At 46.9% G+C, this 27,915-nt stretch overlaps 1 protein-coding gene across 1 annotated transcript in view; it reads right to left on the reverse strand.

Moving 5' to 3' along the window:
• The window catches only part of PLXNA2 (plexin A2), a gene marked incomplete in the record, with an annotated part of 325,301 nt that overhangs the window by 56,288 nt on the left and 241,098 nt on the right, over positions 1-27,915 (reverse strand). Inside the window, 4 exon segments of the mRNA XM_034770557.1 lie at positions 2,603-2,739; positions 8,660-8,777; positions 14,000-14,151; positions 26,493-26,683. Of these exon segments, the coding sequence (XP_034626448.1) occupies positions 2,603-2,739; positions 8,660-8,777; positions 14,000-14,151; positions 26,493-26,683 (598 nt within the window).

Raw genomic sequence — 27,915 nt, forward strand, 5'->3', positions numbered from 1 at the left:
TTAGTCCTTCCATGAGATTCAAAGTGATGCATCACTGCTGGCAGAGTCACTCTGAGCTCCCTGTGATCAGTTAATTAGCTTTCTGTGCTATTATTATGTCGTCATGGTGAATCTACCCACTCTTCCAAGAGACGGGAGAATGGCGGAAGCTGTAATTAGAGGGAATCTCATTAGAAACTGCTTCATCTAATCAGGCTCTCCCTCACCTCTACAACAATTCGAGTTCATTGCCACAAAGCAGGCCAAGGACAATACGGACCACAGTGTGCCACTGCATGGCAAGATGGTGTAATTTATATACTGCTGTTTGCTGTGTTTAAGTTGCTGCTTGTCTGATGTAATTAGAACATGCAGATAATTTAAAGCGTGGCAGGATTTTGCAGGTCAGTATCTGCAGGTGGCCTGAAAATAATCATATAGTTAAGGGATTAGAGTATGAGGCTAATTCTGCCCTTGAATGCACACATGCCAGTTCCTCTGATTTCAAATGCAGCGTGTGCATCTGAGGATGCAATCTGGCCCTATGTTTGGGTAGAAGAGGAACTGATGATAAATAAATGATCATGTTTGACCCTTAGGGAGGAGCTCATTTACACAGGATGATCTCAAAGTGTTTTATACTCCATGCAGGGCCGGCTCCAGGCACCAGCAAACCAAGCGAGTGCTTGGGGCGGCACATTTTCAGGGGCGGCATTCCAGCCATCTTTTTTGGGGTTTTTTTTGCACTTGGGCGGCAAAAGCCTAGAGCCAGCCCTGGCAGCAGCAGCGCGTCCTGCACCGGGGGCGCCCTGGGGCCGTTGCGGTTTGTGTCAGGGAGCAGCGCCTGCACCTTATGGCCGGGCGGGCTCCGAGTGCGGGACACTCGGGCTGGGGGCTGCCCCTCGGGGCACACGGAGCCGCCTGCAGGTGCCGCAGGACAGCCGCCCCCCCCAGCGCTGCAGCCGGGGCTAGGCGAAGCGGCCAGAGCCGCCCAGGGACTGCAGCAGAGAGGCCAGGAGCAGCAGCAGGAGCGGGGCCCTAGAGGGCGGGGCGTTGCCGTGTGGGGCCCACGTCCCGCTCTCCGGGGCTCCGCTCCCTCTGGGGCTTCCCTGTCCCAGCTCCTCAGCCCCCTGCCGGGGCGGTCCCCCGGTTCAGTCCTCCCCGGTCCCGGATGGTCCTGGAGGTGGGAGCCCCGGCTGGAGGGATCCTGGGCTGAGGCGTGGCCCGGGAGCCCCACTGCTTACCCCAACCCTGCCAGTGCTGGACCAGCTGGAGGCGAGGGGGGAGCGGGCGGAGTCAGCGCTGGTGGGGGGAAGCCCAGCACTGGAGCAGCAGGGGGTGCAGGTGGGGTGGGGGAAGAGCCCAGAATTGGGGCGGCAGGGGGTATGGGTGGGAGGGAGAGCCCAGGGCTGGGGTGGGGGGCAGCCAAAATTTTTTTTTGCTTGGGGCGGCAAAAAACCTAGAGCCGGCCCTGACCCCATGAAGTGTGGTACTCTAGATAAGCAATAGTGTTATCCATTATAGAGATGGGGAAACCGAGGCACAGAGAAGGTGACTCTCCCAAGGTCAGGATGAATCAGCAGAACTGGGAACAGATGTCAACAGTCCTGATAAAAAGCTCCATTCTAAACACTCAGCCACAATCTCTCTGAGATGTGCTGTCCAATATGGAAAGAGGTGGGTTATTGGACTATACTGCCCCTTGTTCTAATCTGGCCTGGCAGGAAGTAGGATATTGGATTAGAGTTTATATCTAAGCTCTGTGGGGCAGGGACTGTTCCTTCCTACGTGTGATTGCACAATGGGGCCCTGACCCTGACCAGGGCCTTTGGGTGAACAATACGAATAATAATAATAGACAGACGCTTGCTTTCTGCTGGTACGGCCGGCGGTGGAGCACTGCCCTAGATGGACCCTTGTGCTCCCTCAGTGGGCGCAGAAGGGACACATCCCCACTGCCTTGGAGGAGCCTCTAAGCAGATGAGCTCCTTCATCAGGTGGCATTTGTGGGCAGTTGGCCTGATTTCATGACCCCAAACAGAACATTTTCCTGAAAGAGCAGATTCTTCCTCCGTTCCCCCCTCTCTCACCCTATAATCTTATACAACCTGGGTGGAATATTCAAAAGCACTCAGCGTTGGACTGACTCTTCTCCCAGTGGGGTTAGTCAGGCTAATGCTGAGCACTTCTGAAAATCCTACCTGTGCTGTACAAGAGATATGAAGAGCATGTCCCGTTCCAGTGCATATATATTCCATGTACACTATGCAGTCATGTATGCAGCGCCTGCTGTTGTCGTATGGAATGGATAGTATGTTTGGGCGGGATTACAGCTGCTCAGGACGGACTGGTTTGAGGACTATTAAAAGGGATTCTACAATTGCTGTGATGTTTGTTTGGGATTTTTGGAGGGGACATCATTTTAATATGCAAATCACGTAAGGGGATAAAATTAATATACATCGAATCAACTCATTGCAATGGCAGAGTCAGCCGCTCTCACGGACAAGATGACATCATGGGATTAATGAGAGGACGGGAGTTTGCAGCTTGGAATAGTTTAGAAGCTGCACTAGGGTGGGGTGAAGGGATCACCACACAGACTCGCTCTGCCCCTTCTTACCCATAGAATTCGCAGGTCTGGTTTCCCAGGAACACAGACACGCTGCTGCCGGCACCCAGGTAGTGGCCACTGATGGTCATCATGGTCCCTCCAGACTCTGGGCCGCGGCTAGGGCTCAGGGAGCTCACCGCTGGATTCTTGAGAAGGAAAGGAAAGAAGAAGGTCACTGCTTTTGTCTGCTGGGATCAAGCCAGGATCAGATCATGCCTGAGGGAATATTGAGGCACATCAGAGAGAGTCTCCTTATTCTCAGTTCATAGGCCTGGTGCCACAGCCGCCCTGAGCAGCTGGGAATAGCATATGCAGGGAAACTCACCTCAGCCTTCACAACCCAATTCAGCCGCCAAATTCTAACAAGTCTCAACTGAGCATGTCCAAACTAGGATTTTTTTTTTCAAAGGTTTATAACTCAGCTAAATATGGGTGTTTTTCCCCCACAGAGAAACAGCAAAAGGCAAACTCCTAACGGGGCAACCTTCCTGCCAAATGTCAAGTCTTTACTCCAGATGGTTAGGATTTGGCAACGTTATAATCAACAGAAAACAGAGTCTTATAATGGGAAGTGTTGGGCAACCTTAACTATATGCAGCACTATCAGCTCTGTCCATAATACACACAAACCAATAACGAGAATATTGTGGTTGGAGGGTCTATCTCCCATCAGTGACAGAAAGAGTTATCTGGGCATCCCTGGGAGTTTACAGTCCTATATCCTCTTTGACATCACTGTTTCTGTTGTAACAATGCCAGTTTTTATACTGCTTGTATCAGTGAAGGCTACTTATTCCTTTTAAGAGAATCTGCAGAAAGCAGGTACTTTTTTGTTTTCAATCAATGGATATAACCAAATTTTTTCACTAATGCTTCCACATTACCACTTGATGACTCATCTGCAAACTGGCAGCATCCCATCTCCAATCCCTGGGTACTACCTGCTTCATAGTAGAGAGTCAGCACATTGAGTTGGTGCTGTTTTCTCCATTGCTGTCAAACCTCAGCATATGCTTACAGGTATCAAAGGAATTGACAGACTGGATTAGACCAGCAATCCATCTAGGGCAGTATCCTGGCTCTGAAAATGGTTGGTAGTGGATGGTCCATTGGGAAGCACAAGGAACCTCAGAATGGACAAATATGGAATAACATGCCAAGAGAGGAAGACTTCTTCTCAAGCAGTTCATGGTTGGCTTCTCTCTCTGACCCAATTTTATCTTATCTAATGACAACACCAATACAATATGGTTTGAATATTAAAAACAACATGATGTTTATCAGTGGATTATAAACCTGAACCTCGGATACAGCAAAGAGAAGCAATTCAGAACTGAATGGACATGCCAGCAGTTAAGCAATTGTTTAAATTTCCAAATTCAGAGTGGCTTTCAGTTAAACTTTCATGGACAGTCCCAGAACTTAACTGAGCTAAAACTTGACTGGCAAATTAATACGGACCTGTAAGGATACACTGTTCCATGCTGATAGCAAGATCAACTTCCTAGAATAGTACAGTAATGGTAGAATTAATTTGTCACTGGCTGATAAGAATTTTAATTATTGTAATTTGGGAATTATTATTTCTAGATAAAGTAAGCACTTTGTGTTGAATTCGTTCTGTTAAGCTTTTTAAGCACTACCATAAAACCACCTTTATTTTACTTTCTGCAATTTCTCTGTTTTTAATCTTTAAAATTCTCTTGATTAATAAAGCTTAAATTTAAGAACTCCTGAGTGGGTGTACTTTAGCTATACAACCCCAAATTCATGAAAAATTACTTATCCGGTGTGTGCTTTATATTCTAATTACTGTAATGTTCTCTCATTGTGGTCACTCTTCTACATATATAAACCCTTTATGAATCCTACCAAGCACTTGGCATCAGTAAATTGTGGCAAGGAGTTCCACAGACTAGCTATGCATTATGTTAAAAAAACAAACAAAACCCTGTATCAGTTTTAAATGGGTCACCTTTAATTGTTTTGGGTGTTGCCTTGTTCAAGCATTACAAGACAGGGTAAAAGGTGTCTTTGAAAATTCAGGAAGCTTCCAAGAGGTAGCACCCTGAACAGAGTGTAGACTCTACCTTCAAAAGGTCATTCTCTTAAACAAATGAAAGGGGAAGAGCAGGTGCTAGGGACATTAAAAAAAAAAAATTCTATAACCTCCCCCAGCCAAAATACCAGGGCTGCAATTAGGCAACCAAATAGGATTTCCCCATTTCTATCTTGTATCATTCTATGTAAATTATGGCAGATTTACAGATAGGCTCCACCTCTCCAGGTAAAATGGGCGTCACTAAGTTGACAGCACAGATCCTGCAGCGTATCAGTCCCCTAATGAGCTCATTAAGGCATGAACCCTCTCAGAGTCGGAACAGAACTCTGTTTTAAGGTACCAATCAATTTTATTACTGTATTTAACAGAGTTTGTGGCTGTGCAATGGGGTGGAAAAAAACCCCAAATAGCAAAAGGAAATTATTTACTTGAAGGTTTTGATGCCTGAGAAAAAGAAATGATAATAAAGGAAGTGCTGGAAAAAAAGGGACAATGCAAGGAGCAATAATGCTCAGCATATGTTTAACAGGTTGCTGCAAGGTATTACTCCAAGATTAATTTTTGCAATTACTTTCAGCTGGGCCCTGGTTATTATTTAACACAAACCATAAGAGAGTTCCTTCTGTATGGCTAGGAAATTTTCCTTTAAAAACTGGCAATCTGAGAAAGACCAATAAGACGCCCATTGCCTGTTACACTGGAAACTGGAATATTCAGGATAACCCAAAGAACTGCCCAGGAGCAGGGATCTGCATGGCTAAGGAGAATGGGAAAAGGACACAGGGCTTTTCACTTCAAGGCTGCCAGATCATCCAGCCCAGGTCCCTGATACAGAATACTATCTGGTGGCAGGGGTGGCTCTATGTGTTTTGCTGCCCCAAGCACAGCAGTCAGGTGGCTTTCGGCGGTGCGCCTGCGGGTGGTCCGCTGGTCACGCCGATTCGGCGGCGTTTCTGCGGGAGGTCAGCTGGTCCTGCGGCTTTGACGTACCCACCGCCGAATTGCTACTGAATCCGCAGGACCGGCGGGCCTCCCGCAGGCATGCCGCCAAAGGCAGACTGACTGCTGCCCTCACAGGGACGGCAGGCCGCCCCCCCGCGGCTTGCCGCCCCAGGCACGTGCTTGCTGCTCTGGTGCCTGGAGCCGCCCCTGCTGGTGGCTGTTAGTGGCCTGTGGGAAGGGTGTCAGCTCTATTCCCAGTAGGCTGGTGTCCACATCACAGCAATTACTGCCACACCTGGCAATACGCGAGACCTGTTGTTGGCAGTCACGGGAGAGAGGCCAAGGACTCAGTGGGCAATGGAGACTGAACTTCCCTCTCAGCCTTAGAGCTTGTGCCTCTAGGTCCCCCTGCACCGTTGGGAAAGGTTGTGTTGGTGCATCTCATATTACAAGTGCCCTGTGCATATACAGTAGTCTTAGCTGACCCCAGCTGAGAGCTTGGCTCCCTTCATTAGCAACAGATTCATACAAAATTTAATCGGGTAATGGGCAAACGTGTTTAAAGCCCGTCTTTATTCAGTAAAGCACAGGCTTAAATTTTAACATATGCTTAAGTGCTTTGCTGAACTGGAGCCTTGAATTCAAGTTTCCCTGTCTATAAAATGGAGGATTTTAAAATGTGCTTCTTTTGATAGACTGGAACCCTGATTTTATCATCACAACACTAAAGAAACGTCTTGTATTTTTAAAGTTTGTAAACATGGACTGATGAGTTTTAATTAACATTTGCGAAGTGCTTTAAGACCCTCAGGTAACAGGTGCTACAGGAACGGAGGAGACTGCCCTCCTCCTCCTTGCCTTCTCTGGTTACACTGATGTTCAGACTCTCTCCTTCACCAGGCTGGTAGCACATTAATATTTTGCACCAGTGCAACGTGGTTGAATAAATAAAATCCCAGGGCAATGTGGTGCTCATAACACTGAGAGATAGCAGGAGTTGGCCTCATTTATCTATCAATTAGTTTACAAATTGTGGACAATTGGTAAGTGCTAGCATTTCGCTGCATGCACAGATTCCACTCAGCATAAAATCAATGTGGTTGGATAAAGTGCCCTGTGAAGGCAAAAATGGAGATACAAAAAGCCCCAGCTGTGTCTCGCAAGTTTATGAATCAAAAGGCTGCTAATTAAATAAAGGAAAGACGCAATGATCACTCAACAAACGGAAATCCACTACCCCAAAGAGCAGCTCTTGATTAAGTGCATGGATGGAATCGACACTGAATTAGCATCCTTAGAGGAAGTCATTCGATATCGGGATGCAGAATTACTCCATTCCCAAGGTAGGTTGCAGGAGAAATTTAAATATGTAGAGACCGACAGTAAGTCAGATATGTTTAGTATTCATGTGCGAATGATAAAAAATGGCTCGATCGGGCCTTCAGTATCTTAGTTTGACAAAGGTGATCCCTGGGTGGTCCCCAGGTAGTGATCAACAGCTTGATGTCTAGTTGGCAGCCGGTATCAAGCAGAGTATCCCAGGGGTTGGTCCTGGGGCCGGTCCTGTTCAACATCTTTATTAATGATCTGGATGATAGGATGGATTGCACCCTCAGCAAGTTTGCAGATGACACTAAGCTGGGGGGAGAGGTAGATACGCTGGAGGGTAGGGATAGGGTCCAGAGTGACCTAGACAAATTGGAGGATTGGGCCAAAAGAAATCTGATGAGGTTCAACAAGGACAAGTGCAGAGTCCTGCACTTAGGACGAAAGAATCCCATGCACTGCTATAGGCTGGAGACCGACTGGCTAAGCAGCAGTTCTGCAGAAAAAAACCTTGGGATTACAGTGGATGAGAAGCTGGATATGAGTCAGCAGTGTGCTCTTGTTGCCAAGAAGGCTAATGGCATATTGGGCTGCATTAGTAGGAGCATTGCCAGCAGATCGAGGGAAGTGATTATTCCCCTCTATTCAGCACTGGTGAGGCCACATCTGGAGTACTGCGTCCAGTTTTAGGCCCCCCCTGCTACAGAAAGGATGTGGACAAATTGGAGAGAGAGGTCCAGCTGAGGGCAATGAAATTGATCAAGGGGCTAGGGCACATGACTTGTGAGGAGAGGCTGAGGGAACTGGGGTTATTTAGTCTGCAGAAGAGAAGAGTGAGTGGGGATTTGACAGCAGCCTTCAACTACCTGAAGGAGGGTTTCAAAGAGGATGGAGCTCGGCTGTTCTCAGTGGTACCAGATGACAGAACAAGGAGCAATGGTCTCAAGTTGCACTGGTGGAGGCCTAGGTTGGATATTAGGGAACACTATTTCACTAGGAGGGTGGTGAAGCACTGGAATGGGTTACCTAGGGAGGTGGTGGAATCTCCATCCTTAGAGGTTTTTAAGGCCCGGCTTGACAAATCCCTGCTTGGGATGATTTAGTTGGTGTAGGTCCTGCTTTGAGCCGGGGGCTGGACTAGATGACCTCCTGAGGTCTCTTCCAACCTTAATCTTTTATGATTCTGAATACGTACAGTGGAGAGCAGCAAGAAGCAACACAATAGATTTATCCCAGTAAATTAAATACAAAAGTAACATGTCTTCATTATTCTTCCCCTCCCGAGAAAGAGGAAAATTGTGAGCAACATGACACCAGTTCCATGGCAGGATAGTACCTAGCTACAGGATGAACTTACATTAACATAGTGCTTCTGCTCAGATACTTTACAAACAGGACCTAATTGAGCTCAACAATTCTGTGAAGCAGGTAAATAGTATCACCATTTAACATGCAGGGAAAATAAAACAGAAGTCTGGGGACATAAACTTAGGCCAGTGGAAGCCACTGGGGCTCAGCATGTCTGAAAAAATCAGACCGCTTGATTAGGTACTTGTACAACATCACAGAGAAGTCAGTGTTAGAGTCATAATTTGAACTCGGGACTTCCTGGCTTCCCATCTCACACCCAAGCCACAAGTCCATCAAAAGCACACTCCTAGTATGTGTATCAGCCAAAATCAGAAAAGATGCTTTGGCTCGCCCATCCCTCCCACTGGTTTTGCCCAGGTACTCACCACAAACATGTACTGTTGTGAGGATGTGGCCATGAACTCAGGTTTGCACTCTCCGATGCAGAGGCGCACTGGACCGGAACTGATCCCTGGGAGTGCCTGCCCCATCTCACACACAATTCTGAAAATATAAAACCCACAAATGAGACTCTAGTAGGTAGACGCAGCAGTGACTTACTCAGCTGGATGGTTCCCTTTCTCCCTTTATTTTGACGTCTGCTGCTCTCCCCTTTCGAAGGAGCTAATTACTATTTTTCCCCCATGTAATAATTAAAAAAAAAAATCAAAATTAGACATAATTATTACAAGCTGTAAACTCCAGAGCAATGCAGAGCACTAATGGCAAATATATTAGCCTGAAGCAAAGTAAGTGTGAAGTCCTCAGAGTAATGAATGAGTTCATTAAGGAACAGCTCACATTGTGGGTTCCTGTTTAATCAGAAGTGGAGAGACCCATTAGGAGATGACAGACACAGGCCTTTGCGTAGAAGGTAAGTTTACTCCTTATACTGATGAAAGAAGGTTAGTGGAACTGTATTGTACGGATACAGTATTCTTCACCTAGTCCAGATCAGTACCTGAGGATAGGCTCTCAGGCAGGGAAGGGGTAAAAAATCATAGCATTTAGAATGTGAACATGAGATACTCAATAGAAACGTCATGGGATGGCAGCTCAGGATGGTGGGCGGGGAGAGAGGCAGGAAAGAAAGTGTGGCAAGGCCCCTTCTGCCTGGCTGGACTTAGCGCTCCCTCCTCTGGCAGGAACAGGGCCTGGGGTAAATCAGCCCCACTCTGGAGCATGTCTGTCTTTCCTCTTCGGGGTTTGTTTCTCAGCGCCTGCCCGGTAGGCGTCGGGGCAGGCCTGAGGAGTACTCCTCTGGCAAACAAAGGGAAACAAGTCTATAACACATCGAAACAAAAGGGGAAATACCTTTCCCTGCCCCCCTCACTGGGGCAGGGGTTGTCCTGCCACTGGCCCCGGGGTGTCAGTCCTTCCCCTAAACAGGCACTGGGTTTGGGGTGTCTCCCCTATGGGAAGGAGCGCAGTCTCTCACGCTGGAGAAGCCTATCTCCCTGCTGCCACCAGCCTTGCAACAGTTTGTCCCCCCTTCCCAGGAGAGAGGTTTTAACAGGTTTCAGGCAGCCCTTACTTGGACTCAGGTGTCCCTAACTGACCTGAAGTAACCCCTTCCCAGCTTGTAGGAAAAAGGGCCTTTAGCATTCTAGGGCTAACATATCTGTTTCCCCAGACCCTCCTGCAGCCGTCTGGCCTGCCGGTGTCACAAAAGGAAGATCTTGATCCTGCCCTTGGTTGCATGACACAAATCTCCCTGGGTCACATGCAATACCTGATTTCACCAGGACAGTGGCAATGGGTAACATGTACTGGAAACAGGAACCAGATCATTCTTTGTCACACCAGCGGATTCAATAGGCAGTGAGCCAAGGTTTTCAAAGCCACCTCAGCCAGCATGGATCCTTAGCAATGCCTCAAAAGGGACGCTGCCGGGAGTCATTCCCACTGTGGTGTTAAAAAAAACAAAAACACCAGAGCAGTTTGCTAAAGCCTGGTAACCAGAGAGACTAAAAGTGAACAGCCTAGTCTCACTGACCAGGTGGACGGGAGTGAGAAAGGTGAACAAAGAGGATCAACTGTGAAAAGCAGATTAAGCACTAGGTAGGTAGGTAAGTGGATGGATAGATGGCATGGGATATATAAATATATTATATAATGAAGTGGATGGATAGATGGCATGGGATATATAAATATATTATATAATGGAAAACTCTGCTGCAGTAACTAACTGGTCCCTGCTGGTCAGTCCCAATGGAAAGGCCAAGGGCGGATGGTGCATAGATACCGTACTCCCTACCAGAGCAAGGTTGAAGATATATTGGCCAGGAGAGTGTGGGGAAAGCTTGTACTACCACTGCTCGTACTTAGATAAACAGAAGTCTTCAGTCTCTGAAGTGATCATTTGAGCAGCTCTCACCCGTGCTAGACTCACTAGCGAATAAAAAGGATTTAAAGAAAAAAAAAAATCTGTAGACAAAACGCGCAGCTGATGCTAGGAGGCTTAACAAAATACAAACATGCTAGCAAAGAGCCTTAATGTGAAAGCCATTATCACTACACATCAAAATGGGTTTCCTATAGAGACGCTGCCTTTGGAGAACAGAGGCTGAAGTGTCTCCGCTGTGTGCCGAAATTTGCCACGCTTTGCTCTCTCTTCCCCTTTCAACTCGACGGAACTTTCTCCCCGGAGCAGCATTTTGCTGCTGCTTCTCCATGAAGGCAGGAGCAGCAAGAAGAGAGTGATGTTGTTCTGGCACGGGCAGTCTGTGGGAGATGGGGAATCATGACAGGCTGAGAAAGCGCTGTGCCCCTGTCTCAGACAGGGCAGGGGCAAGGTGGTTGTGACTGGGAGATTGCTCCTCAGTGTTGCTGCAATCTTGCGAGGGAGAGAGAGAGAGAGGATAGTCATTATTCCCTCCACCAGATGGGCAGCCAAAACCCAGGGACTAGTTGCAGAAGCCACAAAGAAAGGGTGGTGGGATCCAGGTTTTATTCCAAACAGGGGGACGGGGACACCAGTGCTGGATTTCAGCAAACTCAAGAAAAGATCAAATGACCAAATATTAGCCAGTAATGTGGACCTTTTCATTACTCAGCTGCCCAAATAATACCTTTGAGTAGCCCCAGAACAAGTAACAGGGCACACGTCATTGCATACACCATCAGGCATGTTGGGAATGAGGAATGGTGGCACAAGCTGCTATGGTACGTCTGAGCTCTGATTCCTAATCCAGGCCAAACTCCCAGCAGGTACCCTCCTACAAAATGATGCACTCGACAGAGCTGTAGGGTGCTGATTTCTGGGCTAAGTGGCCCTTTAACCAACATTAACCTAATTGCCAGCTGATAGATTGCATGGCTGGAACATATGGTGAGTCATTACAGTCTCGGAATTCAGTCTGCCCACAGAACCCTTCAGAGGGTCCTTTTATCCGGATTCATCTTTAAAAGGCAGCTCTCATGCTAACACTTGCTGTTATCTGCCCAGGATAAATGTTTTAATGATGTTAACAAACTTTTGAAAGCTTAAGAGCTGCAATTAGAATTGTCATTATAAAATCAGGATTTCATACTATCAAAGGAGGATAATTTTATAATCTCCCATCCCTGATTTCAAAAATAAAATACTACAGTTTTACAGCATAATGGAGAGAAATCACCATGTCTTACAATGGTATTAGTGCACTGCTTTGAGTCATTAATATAATAAAATACTAATAATACTTTGCAGTTCGGTAGCATCTTTCCACCAGTGATCTGAAAGCACTTGACAAATCCCAAGGCTATGTCTACACTCAGAGCTAGGGGTGTGAATGTGCTGCTCACGTACACACTCATTGAGCTAGTGTGAGTCCAAAACAGCAGCATAGGCAGGGTAGCTCTGGTAGTGGTGGCACGACTGAGCTGTGCCAAGTACAAACCCACTTGAAACTGTGGATAGACACTTGGCGTGGCTCAGCCATGCCTCCAAGGCTGCTTCCCGTGCTACCGCAACCAAACTGATCTTTATACTCGCCTTAGCTTAATGAGAATGAGCGTGAGTATGTGTGCATGAACAGCGGCATCCCACCCCGAGTTCGAAGTGTAGACATAACCTGAGCTGCTCACAGTCCCCCCCACCCCCACACTAAGAACAGTAGATAATATTATTATCCTTATTTTAGAGATGTGGAAACTGAGGTACAGAGTGATTAAAGTAACTGGCCTAAACTGACACAGCAAATAAAGGGAAGACCTTGGAACAGAACTCAAAAATCCTGACTTGCAGTCTCCTGCTCTAACCACTGGACTATATTATTTAAAATAAGGGATCTTCCCAGCCTGAAATCTCTTCTCCCTACCTCCTGGAGTGACCGAACCCCGCATTTCAGTTTACAGTACCAGCATCGCTGACCTGAGCGGCAGGTAACTGAGATGGACTTAGACTTCACTCAGTGTTTACGAGCGAATGGTCAGGGGAATATGATCAGGGCTAAGCCTGACTATCCAAAGGGGAACTCAAGCTGAATGTAATCCATCAGAGCTCACCAGAGCAATTCTCCCTTGCCCTGGCCTTACAGACAAGTTTATCTTGCTGAGCGGGTCGCTATCCTTTCTGCAAAATCTGTATTTAGTCCATGTGAAAGGAATTGAGTCCCCAGGAACAATGTACTTTAGCTAGAGACAGCACAGAAACAGCTCAGGTAGTGGCTAGGCATGAAAGGGGAGCTCAGTCTTCACAGCCTGTCTGCTGGGACTGCCAGCAAGGGGGTGAATTAAAGCCAACTGCTTTTAGTGACAGACACGTCCTCTGCTTTGAGAACTAGACTGAGACCCGCCAAACTCATTTCACTCAAGCCATCAAAGAACAACCACTTTCAGAGGCTACAGACCCTGGGACAGATCCATTCTCAGTCCCTTGGGTTTCTCCTCTCTCTCTGACTTGCTCCGACAGTGCGGCACTGTATCTGTATGAGCTGCCAGAGCACCTTGCCAGTGCAGTAAAGATTACTCAATAAAAGAAGTTGCTTAACATATTCCATCTTGCCCACTCTGCATGAATGCACCCCCTACTCTCGTAAGCATATTGGCATCTTGGCTAAAATAAAATAGAACTTCCAGAAAAAAAAAACCCCAATCTGAAATGGGGACATGTGTCACTTTGGGAGGTTTATTTGCCTGTCCTCTGTTACACGCCTATTTTCTAATTTTCGGCTGACATTTTTCTCAGTGAAATAAATGAATTGACTCCAGCGGAGGCCTATTCGGATTAAACTGCTGTCACAGCCTCACACACCTAACAAATGGTTGCCTGCCTTCAGCAGCGCGGGATGCATTCCAACCGGAGGGGAGGGAGGTGGGAAGGCTGAGGGTAAACAGCAAGGTGCTCATCAGAAAAGTTGCTTAGCAAAGCAGGAGCCACGGTGCAGAAGGAAACAAAATGCTTAATAAACCTTTAAAAGGGCTGGTTAGTGCCTGGGATGAAATCCAAGCGTGTGATCCTTAGCAGGTGTAAACTGGCCCAGCCCCATTTAAGGCAGGAGAGCTACATCCGTTTACAACCACTGAGGATCTGGCCCGCAAGGCACTGTCGCAGTTCTGCAGAGCAGGGAGGAGAGAGGCAGGCAGTGACTGGAGCACGTCTCTGACTCATGGCCTGTGCTTTTGCTTTCATCACGAAGGACAGGCCTTCGGAAGGGCTGCTAGATCGGGTGCTGTACACCAAGACGCCAGGAAACTAAAGGCATCCACTAGTGAACTCTAAGAGCCGGGCCAAGTGCACTTACTGCTCCGCGATGACGTACTGCTCCTGCAGGGGAGTGCACTGCACCCCCGCCACCTGCACGTTGTGGGCAATCTCAGAGAAATCCAGCCCCAGGTTCACGCCATGGATCGTCACCCGCGTCCCTCCTTCTGGGGGCCCTGACACTGTCAGGATCTGGAGAGGAAACAAAATACAGCATCTGCATTACTATCGCCTCCTGGCAGGTGCCTTGAGCCTGCTCATGTCCTGGCACTTTCTTTGCACCAGGTCTGGAGGGATCCCTCGAAGGGCTGGCAGCTGCAACCAACCGACCGGCAGCCTATTAATGCTGCAGACAGGAGGGGAGATGATCCTGCCAACTTCTCCTCACCGTTTCCCACCAGCAGAGGCGGAAGAGATGCAGCGTGGTAGGAAAGAGTTCATCCATTGTACTTCCTCAGAGCGACTCCGCTCCTGCAGCAATAGGGGTGCTGTGGGCCTGCCTGCAGGTAAGTCTGCACAGCTGCATGCAGGACGCTTGCACAGCCCCGTGGCGTGATCCCACAGCACTGACCCGCCGGTGACTTACTGTGCACACAGGCACCATTGGGGGCTGCCATTTGCTCTTCAGCCCCTTGGGGGAGTAATGCCAATTCATTCATCAACACAGGGAGATAATGGGGAAATGACCCAGGGATCCTCTCAGACCCACTGGGCTTTGCAGATGGAACTTGTTTACGGCACAGTGGTTCAAACACACAAACACCTTGGCTTTACCACGTCAGGACCTAGGAGAGTCTTTGGATGGTTTCCCCACAAAGCCCAGTGCTTCCTTCACCTGTTTTGCTGTATAATGAATTTTATCACGCAAAGCTGAACGCAAGCACCAAACACTGCAACCGACATCATTTCCACCTGGCTCCTCGGGGCGGCCAGAGACTCCCATCATCATCCCCAGTCCAGCACACCTCTCTCACTTCCATGCCCCATATCACGCCCAGACATCTTGCAGTAGTCATGGGAGCCAGCGTCTGTGCCTACTGTGCCGGAACCGACGATGGCTGGAGTGCTGCAGCTGGCAGAGGCCTGAACAATATTAGCAGCAGAAATATCTGCTAGAAAGATAGGATCAGCTCCCTTTTTATAGACTTATATACAAGATCATAACCTTAAAGAAGTGGGCTGCTGCTATGGAGAACTTCATTACGTTCTGCCTTGGACGGTCTCTGAATTTTAATACCACATTTTATTAGTGAGTAAGGCAACGAGAAGCACTTCAAACAACTCTTTGAAATGCTAAAGGGTGAGGAGTACATTCTAAAGATGTCCATTTATAGTGTATCTCAATCATGATTACCTCCGTTCCAATTGCAATAGGATTTCATTAAAGATCACTCCCCCTCCCCAGCCAGTGGCATGCACTAGGATAGTGAGAGGCCATAGGATTGGGACCCAAGAGACCTCGGTTCTATTCCTGGCTTTTCCACTGGCTTGAGGTGAGGCCTTGGGAAAGTCTCTGTGCCTCAGGTCTTTGTCTGTAAAATGGGGATAAGGATAGAGACTCTCCATTTGTGAAGCACTTTGAGACGGACTGTGAAATTGCTAGTTAAGAGCAAAGGATTATTATTAATGCAAGATTGACTTAATCTCCAGCCTTTGGTTACCAGCTCCAGCTTTCTGACCCTCCCACCATCCTACCCAACTTTTCTGACCGGCTGCCCACTTTCCCCAGGAGCTCAGAACAGCTTCGTAGGTGGGATCTGAATTGTTAGTACATGGAAGGAGATGAAATGTAACACATGAACACTGATAATCATTCATGTTGGCAAATACAGAATATCCTGCTGTTTCAGTAGCCCATCAAAGCAGCCCTCGTTAGAACCCCTGCATATCATGTTCTATTACATCCCCTGGCTACAGATTTAATTGGCATGTGCCCCACCCCGTGACCTCTATGGATGATCCCTTTTTAAACCCCTCTACTTACCTAACACTGGCCTCCTCACATATCCACTACCAGCAATGCAGGAGCCTTCTTCTCCGCAGCATCTGCTGCCTGGAATAGCCTCTCTGTATCTTTCTACCTTATTTTTCTGTTTCCCGTCTCCTTTCAAATCTCAGCTGAAATGATTTCTTTTCTCCCTCACGTATATGTCTTAATTTCTCTCCCTTCACCTCTGCTCCTATTTATTATTAACTCTGAAGCTGTATGATTTAATTTGGCAAAATGTTCTGGGTTGCAACTTGCTATATAGACCATACGATATACAGCTGCATTGTATTTTAAAATACCGTTCTCTGCCCTGCCTAGGCCTCAATTTCTCTCTCTTTGCACTCTGGGTTTTATGACTGAAGGCTTTAATTTAGTCACTATACAGTGTCTGTTCCAACCGCTGCTTTCTGAAACTCATACCACGTAGCATGTCTTGTACCACTTAGCTCTGCAAAGCACCGTGTTCCCAAAGAAGACACTATACAAAAATCAAGTTGTATTGTATTATATTGAACATTGACAGGCCGGGCTGCTAATGTTGACACTGCTAGTCACACATAACCAGAACACAATTCTTGACAGTTTACTTTCCTTATGACCGTAAATTAGTTGAAACCCTACTTATTGCAGTATTTACACTACAGGATGTGTTGATTTATTACACATCCAAAAAAACCACCCCTGTGGCTTGCCATTTTCTGACCCAACTGCAACCGACAAAACCAGACCGTGTGGCCAAACAAAACAAGGTTTTTTTTTATATTTTTTATTTTGATAATGTCCTGACCTGGAAAATGCCCGAACCAGATTTCCATTCGACCTAGATTTTAGGGGCCGCTAATTGAACAGTTTTGAAATAACTGTGCCAAAGAGCAGCCCCAGGGTTAGAACAGATGCATTCAATTAATTACAGCTGGGGAGATTCAGTCAAAACCCTAGAAAGGAGCAAAGTCTTAGAGGTCCAGTTGTGCAGAACTTCGGTGACCTCCTCTGAGCAGAACTGGACTCGGCCTGTGCACGGCACGACGCAGTGCGACTGCCATGCTGAAACGGCAGCAGCAGTTGGACTTTGGGTTATTTTTTTACATACCATGGTCAGACCCTATACTTATGTGGATGCACAACCCAATTATGCACAGCAAGTCTGACCCGAGGCTGCTGCTGACATCACGGTGTCTCTCGAATTTCAGCGACAGCCAGTCACACTTGGGGGATGCATGAACTGGAGACAGGAGATTCTCGTTAGGAATAATCTCATTTTCTGTTCTGAGATGCAGGAGGAAACAGTCTCCATGTAACAAGACCATCTCATTCTATTTAATACCTCTTCCCATGTGTCTACATTGTTATACTGTGCTCATCACCAGGGTATTTTAGTTCTCTCTTGCGAAGACAAATCCTGACGGTTTCTAGAACATCTGTTATCAATTAAAATGGGATTGGGAGTAAGCACTCCTGGGTTCTGTTCCCAGCTCTGCAACTACCTCATTGTGAGGCCTGAGCAAGTCACTTTCCCGCTGTCTGCCTCGGTTTCCCCATCTATAAAATGGGACATAGTAGGCTTTGCATAAAAGGATCAGCATCAGAGACTATTAGGTGAAAGAATTATGTTTTGCATTTGCATAGATCTTATCTTCATAAAAGTGCAGGAATATAACCAAAGTGACCGGAGAGATGATATTATAAAGCCTGGGGGAGCTGCACCAGTGCAAACGCCTACTGTACACAGGCAAAGCCACTGTTCGCACTGGTGCTGCTTACTCCAGCTTGGAACCAGGGTAAGCTGCAGCAAAGCAAATGACAGCTTACCCTGTTTGCACTGATGTGGTGACACAGCGGCTGGAATCAGGGCAAATCCTCAGTGCAAGTCAGTGTGTTCTGCACTGTCCAGCCTTCTCCAGGGCAGTTCAGATATTAGTGGTCCATTACCCCTGTAAGGGGTCAATATTCAAGTTTACTGCACCTCTACCCCGATATAATGCGACCCGATATAACATGAATTCGGATATAACGCGGTAAAGCAGCGCTCCGGGGGGCCGGGGCTGCACGCTCCGGCGGATCAAAGCAAGTTCGATATAATGCGGTTTCACCTATAACGCGGTAAGATTTTTTGGCTCCCGTGGACAGCGTTATATCGGGGTAGAGGTGTATTTTAAATGGAGTTATCAAGCAGTTCAGTTTAAACACAACACTGGATTAGTTTATAATGAAAAAAAATAAAACAAGATGATTTAACTACACAGAGAAAGAGCTTAAGTGAGAACAAGTATAAGGTATTAAAGTCAGAAATGGATACAAGAGAAATAAAGATAAGTTTTAGCTACCAGAAACGTTTTAACAAGCTAGACTTGGTTCCAGGCAAAATCCTTACCACAGATCACAGCAACAGGGCTGACCAAATTCTCAGGTCAGGAACTCCCCTAAGTCAGAGGGCTGGTTCCTTTGTCATCTTAGATGAAAGAGAGATGGGGAGAGAAAGCTTGGGGTGCTTTTGCCCCTCGCTTTTACAGTCCAGTCACCCTCTGAATTGCATTTTCCTGAGGTTTCAGAGTGGTAGCCATGTTAGTCTGTATCAGCAAAAACAACAAGGAGTCCTTGTGGCACCTTAGAGACTAACACATTTATTTATAAGCTTATGCTCATATAAATTTGTTAGTTTCTAAGGTGCCACAAGGACTCCTCATTGATTTTCCTGAGGGTTACCCCTGATAAAGTGCCTTCCAGCTGTGAGGACGGAGACATGGAATCTTATGGTGAAAGAAGTTCCATGATGTTTGCTAGAATGCAGATCGACCTGTTCCTGCCCCACTTTGTTGCCAAATAATGGCCAATTGACCACTGATTGTCAATTAACTTTGATGACACCCTGGTTCACCCCATCCCCAGACTTGTCTGGTAAACACCCATTAGTCATCATTTCAGCTTATGTTCTTAACTCTTTATACAAATGTCATACATACATTACACAAGAATATTAATGATCAGCATGTCATTAGTTTTTAAATGATATCTCACAAAGTATACTGTGCACAAAGATTACAATGATGTGTAGGGTGTGAATACAGGGGTGCTCTGGGTCACAGATAGGTATTACTGAACCTATTTTAGAGACAGGGAAACTGACACAGAGAGCAGAAGTGATTTATCTAGAGTCACCCCACAAAGCAGTGGCAGAGCCAGGACAAGAACCCAGAAGTTGTGACTCCCAGTCACCCCTACGCTAACCATCAGACCCCATTCCCCTCTCAGAGCAGGGAACAGAACCCAGGAATCCTGATTCCCAGCTCTCCCGTCTTTACCTACCATTAGAAAGTTCCCTCCCCTAAGGTAGGATCCAGTTTTTTTAGCATCATTAATGTTTCCTGTCACCCCAGTTGGGGTGGTTCACCATTTTCAATGTAAAACAACACAGAGCTACAAAAAGCAGGGTCTGTGTGTGGGATGGAGATGTGTCTTACAGCTGATCCTAAGCATATCCTTGCTACACTCAGAGGTGAGCCAGACAGTCCTGCAGTATAAGTGACTATCATACCCCATCACACTCAGCATCAAAGACACAACAAAAAAGATAAGAGTCCCAGCCACGCAAAGAGTGGCAAAAAAAATTACCAAAGTGTCATTTACCTTCTCTCTTTTCTTTTTTGTCCTTTTATTTTTTTTATTATGTTCTAAGCTAGCTGGATCCCAGCTGATGAGCCCAGCAGGGACCCAGCACATAAGCATCCCTAGCTCCTCATCCCGGCATGATCCCTCCTTGTCTCTGTCTTAGCTGATAGCACATTCAGAACCTAATTGTTATCTCAGCAGAGCAACTCCATTATTCGGCCTGACACTCCCCCCCTTTAGCTGTTTGTTGCAGTGATGTTATATTAATGAGGCCTGCAAATAAATGAATAGGAGATCAGAGAGCTGCTTGTTCTCAAGAAAACTGTTTTTTTATTTATTTATCACAGAGGCTGCAGACATTAGGGAAGTTTTATGCTGTTAAAGAAGGGACACTGCTGACGGAGGCGAGAGCATAGACTCGGGTCGTGTAAACCAGTGCTTCTCAAGCTATCTGATGTGGGGGACCGGCAATTTTTTTCCCCAATGTGCCAGGGACCGGTGCCATATTATTACCCTATTCAACGCTCTTATGAGGAACCTCGCCGTGGACCGGCAGCCGATGGCTCATGGACCGGCACCGGTCCACGGACCACCACTTTGAGAAGCACTGCTGTAAACGGAAGGACTGCATGTTAACTATAATTCATTTCCTTTCATTTCAGTGACAACAGGGTTTCTCCTTGGCATTTACACATCCTCCCGTGATGCTGGGAACCTGGATGCAAGTGCACTGGGCTAGGGTATGAGAACTAGAGTGCTGAACTGACTGGAGAGAGGGAAGCTAACTGCAAACAGGATAAATGGTGAAGAGTCTTTCAGTGGGAACGATTCAAGAGCTTAGTTACACGGGCCAGTATAGGGGGTCAAACTCGGCGCTCTGTTCCACTGGTGCAACCCTATTGAACCCTGCGCTAAGGGTCTGCCTGTAGGCTCCCCTAAAACTCAGACCCCTGAAAATGGAAGACATTGATTTGTTAACACAAGCAGAACCGTATCTTCTGCTCGTGTCAAGCTCAGAGTCCACTTAGGTCAATCCCCTAAGATTCAAACATTCCCTGGAGAGACCCCTCGTGCCTCCAGCTTTGAAGGAGACACACAGGCCGGGTGATGGAGGCAACCAATCTGCAATAACCACGGCTAAGCTATGCTCTCTTTTACTTGGACGCAGACCGCCGATATTACTTTCCAAGTTGGACAGTGATAAAATATTCTATGGCAGTGCCCAGCCCACAGCTAGCATGAACACCGCAGGGATGGAATCTCCAGCTCAGAACACGAGCAGCTTAGCTGCAAGTTGTTTTGTGGTTTTATTTCTCCTGCTTAACTCAAGGAGAAGAAAATAAGACTTCTTAAATGTTACAACTGTCTGAATCATTTAGTATGAGGGAAACTGCCGGCGGAGCCTATTTTGCTCCTGGCGTCTTGTAACCCAGCCTTGTGCAAACAGTTCAAATGCTTGTGGGAAAGAGAGGGTGTTGCATTCTGTTGAAGGGGGAGAGGGGAGAAGTTTATTTATTGTTAAAAGATTATTGAAAAATAAAAAAGGAAACAAAACGCCTCTGAGATAAAAGATCTCTGAACCCATCAGGCTGGTAGAATAGGGGTTAGCATCACATGGAAGCGAGCAGGTGGTGCTCTCAATTCAATGGCTACATAACCAAGGTGACATTCACCCCTGGGCAAAGAAGCAGCGCACACAGCCTCTGCACCACTTAATTGCACCTTAAGTCTAAATTTAAGCATATGCTTAAGGGTTTTGCTGAATCAGGACCTAAGTAAACACAAGGGCCTTAAACCATGGTTCAGTGGGAGTTAAGAGCCACAGGGGCCTTGTGCTTTGTGCCCAGAGTGAATTTCACACAGGGAGTGATCGTTGTTGGTGCCTTGAGAGGTTTTTGTTAATTCCCTGCATGCCCTTTTTTATTTTAAATTAACAGACACTGGCCTGTGGAAATTCTGCGGCCATACCACCCGAGCCGAGGCTGCTGCAGGTTAGAAAAACTTCCAGGCTGGTAGTGCCTCCTGGTTATTAGAAAACAAGTCAAATGAGCTTGGGGACGTCTGAGTAGCCCCACAAGGACATCTCACCTAAGATCAAGCATGGAGCTCCTTACCCGGGTGATCCAGCTCTGGTTCGACCAGTCCTAGACGACCAGTACAGGCCTTCACCCATCAGGGGTAGGTAAGCAGAGTACCATGCTGCTATGTGAGGTGAATCTTTGGAGTGAGCCCTTACAAACTAAGGTTCATTCTATCGAGGCACCTCTAATAAAGCCAGGGCTTTGTCCTTTGCCAATTTCCCCACTCCCTCCACCAATGTGTTTGTACACCAGCTGGTTGCCCCAGAAGTGGCTGCATTTCATCGGTGCACATTCCATATTCTGTATGGCGTTTTGAGATCAGTGATGCTGAAAAGGCATGATGGAAAAAGAATACATTATTCAGTTGCCAGAGAAATCAGCCCATCCCTGTAGACTGGGTAAGGTTATAGCACAAGTTATTCCCTCACAATATCTGGGGCACTCGGGAGATAACCGTTCTGGATTCCTGCCTGTGGACACAAGTATCTAACTCTATGGTGATAACTGGAAGAAACATAAGCGCAGACACTGAGTGTACACACGTGTGCATGTCCATGTATGCACCTATTGAGGTGGCTGAGCTCCAGCAGAAGGGTGAGCTGGAGAGAAATTCATGTTCAGACGTTCAAATGTTAGATAAGGAGAATATTGCTAGATGAGAGACTCACTTGCCCATACTAGAATCTCATGGATTTCACTTGACAAGGCCATATTCTGCTCTGTTACACCAGCGTAAACCCTGAGCAGCTCCACTGAAGTCAAAAGTGTTACTCCAGATTTGCAAAGAGAAGAATATAGCCTCTTCTCTCTTTCGCTCTGCTGGAAAATGTAACATTGCCTGAATCCTCCTTTTCTGTTGAGGTTAATGTTTCTCATGATCTTAAACTGCAGGGAGTTAGTGAGCTTACATAGAGCTGGAGAAAGCATTAAATAGGAAACCAACGAAAACTTGTCACAATGGGTCAGCATTTCAATTTGCCAAGGGTTTCCTTTTCTCTAGGTTGAGCTGACTATGAGCTCAGATGCACCCTGGTGGCTGCTGTCAGGGACAGCCATCGATGATTCCAAGGCGAATTTTATTACAGCGAGGGTGCTGGGGGGAAAAAGAGTGACCGATGAGCTCCTAACCTGGCTTTTATACAAATCAAGGGACTCTTGGACTGTTCCCTGTTGGGGGAGGCCTAGAACATACTCTCTTGGGGTGGGTCTGTCAAAACCAAGCTACAGCCTGTAAAATAATCCAAAACCGACGTTTGATTTAGGAGAGGCAGCAATCCCTGAACTCATTCCACCAAGCTCGGCTGCTTGATTTCTTAACCTGCTGATCTCTTTGTACAATCAGCACCGCCATTATCCTTGCTTTTCTATAGCCCTGCAGTCCTAGTACATTTTAGTCTCTAAAAACCAGCAGTGGTGAAACTGCACAAGAGATGGGGATGCAAGATCTTTTCAGCTAAAAGCTGTGATTTCATTGGCTGAAAGGCATCTGGAGGGGGCCACATATCAGGCTCCAACAACAAAGGATGACATGATAGGGCCCAAGTATGAAACTCACCCATGTTTTCATAAGACAGACAGGGTGGGGAGAGTCTGGGGGGGAGGGGGTTACTGAACTCGGGTGGCTAACCAGACTCTCTGCCAGAGATGCAACATCCATGCAGCTATTTTTAGTGCACTAGCTCAAACCCTGCTACTACAAGTCAGTCTACCCATGCTGGGAGACTCCCTTCCAGCTGCAGCACGGGACTGGCAGGTAGTATCTCCTTACCAACTCCCTCTGAGGCCTAGGACCAGTCAAACTCTTTGGGCCACATTCAGCCCTGGTGCAACCCCACAAATCTACCCCAGTGCTTAATGCTTGTTTTCTCCCCTCCCTCTCGGTCAAAGGAGGATAATGATATTTACCCGGCTCACCAGAGCTTGTGACCATTAGCTAAAGTCAGCGAAGTGTTCAACAGAGGAACAGCATCACGTAAATGGTAAATATTATTGTGTTTTTAGAAAAGCTCTTGTGTCTGTTTCTTTCTCACAATTTGATGATGATGGAGTGAAATTAATCAGAACCTGACACCTTATAATAATAAGTGTCCTTTCTTGTCAAAAAGTAACAAATTGAAGCATGAACAACAACAACACTGAAAATACAAGGAGGGAGAGGAATGATTTAAAGGGGAAGAGATGAAATGAGGAAAGTGAATCTGAGGAACAGCTTCTGAACCATCACAGGTGTCAGGGCCGGCTCCAGGCACCAGCTTGCCAAGCAGGTGCTTGGGGCGGCCACTCCGGAGAGGGGCGGCACGTCCAGCTATTCGGCGGGAATTCGGTGGACGGTCCCTCACTCCCGCTCGGAGCGAAGGACCTCCTGCTGAATTGCCGCCGCAGATCGCGATCGCGGCCTTTTTTTTTGCGCCGCTTGGGGCGGCAAAAACCCTGGAGCTGGCCCTGACAGGTGTTAGTCTGTAGTGTGTCCTCCAAGGGGCAGTAGTGAAAGCACCAATTTATGAGACACACCCCAAGTCTACATGAGACAGCTGCAGGAGCTGGATTCAAGCTAACAATAGCAGTGAAGACAGTGCAGACTTTAAGGCAGGCTATGAGTGGAGTCCATAACCAGGGCCTCTGCTGGGCTTGTACTACCGTGCTGAAAGCCGTGCTGTGGTGTCTGCACTGCTATTGTTACTCACACTGGCTGGATTCAAGCTAGTTCAGGTAGGCTAGCTTGTGAAAAGCTTTTGCTGTGTAGATAAACCCCTAAAGCCCTGGGATCAGAGAAAGCACTGCAGAATAGACTCAAGAGGAGACGCCCTGATTTCAGACAGCCACTGGTGTACCTGCACCCATGCAAACCCTCAGTGTAGACAGGCAACTGGTACTTGCTCTGGGGCAGCTTATTCCTAGTTAAAACCAGGCTAAGCTGCACCGTTACGTTGGCTGCCCGTAGCAGCTTGCCTTGTCTACACCAAGGGTTTGCACTGATGGCAGTAACGGCCAGAGCAGTAAGGTCTTGCCCCTTCTAACTTCTATGAGTGTGTGAAAGAGGATCTCATTTTAATTTGTTAGTAAGTTGAACCCAGCTCTGCAGACTAAACAGATATACTTAGCCATCCATTTAATGAGAACATAGGAACGGCCGTACTGGGTCAGACCAAAGATCCATCTAGCCCAGTATCCTGTCTTCCGACAGTGGCCAATGCCAGGTGCCCCAGAGGGAATGAACAGAACAGGGAATCATCAAGTGATCCATCCCCTGTCGCCCATTCCCAGCTTCTGGCAAACAGAGGCTAGGGACACCATCCCTGCCCATCCTGGCTAACAGCCATTGATGGACTTATCCATGAACTTATCTAGTTCTTTTTTGAGCCCTGTTGTAGTCTTGGCCTTCACAACATCCTCTGGCAAAGAGTTCCACAGGTTGACTGTGCATCGTGTGAAGAAATACTTCCTTTTATTTGTTTTAAACCTGCTGCCTAGTAATTTCATTTGTTGACGTCTAGTTCTTGTGTAATGAGGAGTAAATAACATTTCCTTATTTACTCTCTCCACACCAGTCATGATTTCATAGACCTCTATCAGATCCCCCCTTAGTCGTCTCTTTTCCAAGCTGAACAGTCCCAGTCTTTTTAATCTCTCCTTATATGGAAGCCATTCCATACCCCCAATCATTTTTGCTGCCCTTTTCAGAACCCTTTCCAGTTCCAATATATATATTTTTTGAGATGAGGAGACCACATCTGCATGCAGTATTCAAGATGTGGGCATACCATGGATTTATACAGAGGCAATATGATTTCCATTCTAACCACTGAAATATACAAATACATGGCATTGTTCTATGACTATCTGTATCAAAATTTGAACACCGAGGGCCTGGGGTCTGATCTGCACATAGAACTTCCACACCTAGATGTTCTAATGGTCCCCTCTAGCCTTAAACTCTGTGATTCTAGGACAACGATTTATTTAAAGGAGTGCAACCCCCCTGTGTGAACAAACTTATTTTGGTGTAAACCAGCCTTATATTGGTTTAGCATGAGGTCACTATGAACAGCTCTCTGCTAAATGGAAAATAAGCCACTCAAACCGTAAAAATGAATTTGCAGGGTTTAACTAAACCTATTTAAAAACGGATTCAGGTTAAACTCGTGCAGCTTGTGTGTAGACAAGGCCTTCATTAAATTGGTGCAAGTCTGTGCGCTGAGAAGGCCTGATTGTCCCTTGTGCAGCCATTCTGATTTGGTAACATTTTATGCCCACTTTACATTCATTTTGCACAGGTGCGAATGGCAACACATAGTGCAGGGCAATGGAAAATTAGACCCTAAATTTGTATTAGAAACTAGCTAAGCAAGAAATCAAAGGCTTCCTGGATCCAACACTCTGATCTGGCCCCCAAGAGCCACCACCAACAGTACAAGCATCACCCCAACAACTGCTTTACAGTGAATAATTCCTCCAGGAGACACCTCGTGTAGGGTCCTAACTCCCTCCCTGTAATCCAGAGAAGTCAATTATAGACTAATTACCTCCCTGGTTTAATTAGTATCCAAGGAGCAGGGCATAGCGGGCACCCCAGTGCTGAGGACACATCCAGACAAATGACAGAGAGGGAATGGTCGGCAGTGAGGGCGTAACCCCTGGTCACACGCTAAGGAAGCAACACATTAATTTTGCGGGAAGCACTGAAGTGTTTTATTCATTCTTCTTCAGTGCAGAATGGAGGATATCTTGTATCTGGGCCAGAAACGAGGCAGCCAGGAGCAGACACAAATCAATCTGGCATTTCAAGCATGATGAGGTTAAACAGAATGGGCCAGGGATGACAGACAGGCGGACTCGCTGTGGCTGGATTCTCTTACCTCGGTGATGCGGGGATTGGAGCACTTGACGTTCCTGCTGGACCAGTCGAGCCAAGGGTGAATGGGGGAACTGCAGTGCTGCCGGAGCGTGCACTTGGCCTCTCCGCTGCACCAGCCGCATTCGAACTTCTGATCTGCTTTCAGGCACAGGCCGCAGCTCTCCCGCTGGGCGGCGCATTTGTACAGGTGAACTGTGGAGAAGGGAGAGGCGCGGACTGAGCACTGAGCTGGAGACTAAATCTTCAGGACCAAAAGAGCGACATGTGCTTACAGTATCAGTAGAGATGAAGACAGCCCACAATTCCCCTTGACTGATGAAGAGAAGAGACCACCTCATGGAGATGCTTGAAAAAGATGTGTGTGCGGAGGGCGGGGGGAAGAAGGGGAAGAGGGCCTGTGAGGGTAATGAACTGAAAGGTTACCGATAGATCTGCCTTGTACCTAAACGGCTGTAAATATTCTGCACAGCTCACGGGGTACCGTCTCTCACATTTGTTTTTCAACAAGCCGATCGCTCCCTGCCTCTCGCTCTCTAACTCAGCCGTTTCTAATTGCCCTGACCACCGCGGCTGCCCAGGTGACTAGTGCCAGCTGGGACAGAAGCAGCCCTGTTGCAAAGCTGGGCAGCGTAGTTGGAGAACCACAGGGAACGTTAGTCAGGCTCATCAGAGCCACGCATGGTTTTGTTGGCAAAGGAGCTTTTAAACCTTCTCATTCCCACTTATCCTTTTTCCAGATGTTCTCAGACATTATTGCTCCCATGCTTGCTTTGGAAGGCAGCGTTGAAAACCTCTTTGTTTAGTTTACTCCATTGACCTAAACCAAGAAAGAGCTCATTGAAACAATGTCTCCATTTCCAGGGAGCTTGGCAGGGTCTCCCAACAGGGCTCCAACGTATCAGGTTCCTCAGAAAATTTCAAAGCATTCAAAAGCAAAATATAACTCCTACGTGGATAAACAGGAACCTGTTAAATTGATGTCCCTGCTTCAGCAAAATGGGACTATTAACAGGTATTCTTTTCAGGGGGCTCAGTCTTTTCAGTCTGTTTTGCTCTGCAATATACTAGATTTTGTCTCACAGCCATTTATTCTGGTACCGGCTCTATTTTCCTACTGCATTCCTCCTATAGCTGGAAGTATAACAGGTTTCTTTCTTTATCAGGGCTTGGCTGCACTAGCTCGCTTCAGAGCAGGGCAAATGTAGATTTTCGACAGGTCAGATCTTTTAACAGGTCTTTTCTAAAATGAGCGTTGTGGCATCCAGAAGCGAAGTCCACATAATGAACTGCAGTATCCATATGGACTACTGCTATTACCGAAGATATAATAAGAGGCACATACAAAGCGCACACTCAATTTTCACATGATCAGAGGTTTTAGATCTAATATCCTGGTTAAATCTACTTCCCTAAAATGATCACAG

The sequence above is a fragment of the Trachemys scripta genome, chromosome 4 (genome assembly GCF_013100865.1).
Source record: "Trachemys scripta elegans isolate TJP31775 chromosome 4, CAS_Tse_1.0, whole genome shotgun sequence".
Taxonomy (NCBI): Eukaryota; Metazoa; Chordata; order Testudines; family Emydidae; genus Trachemys; species Trachemys scripta.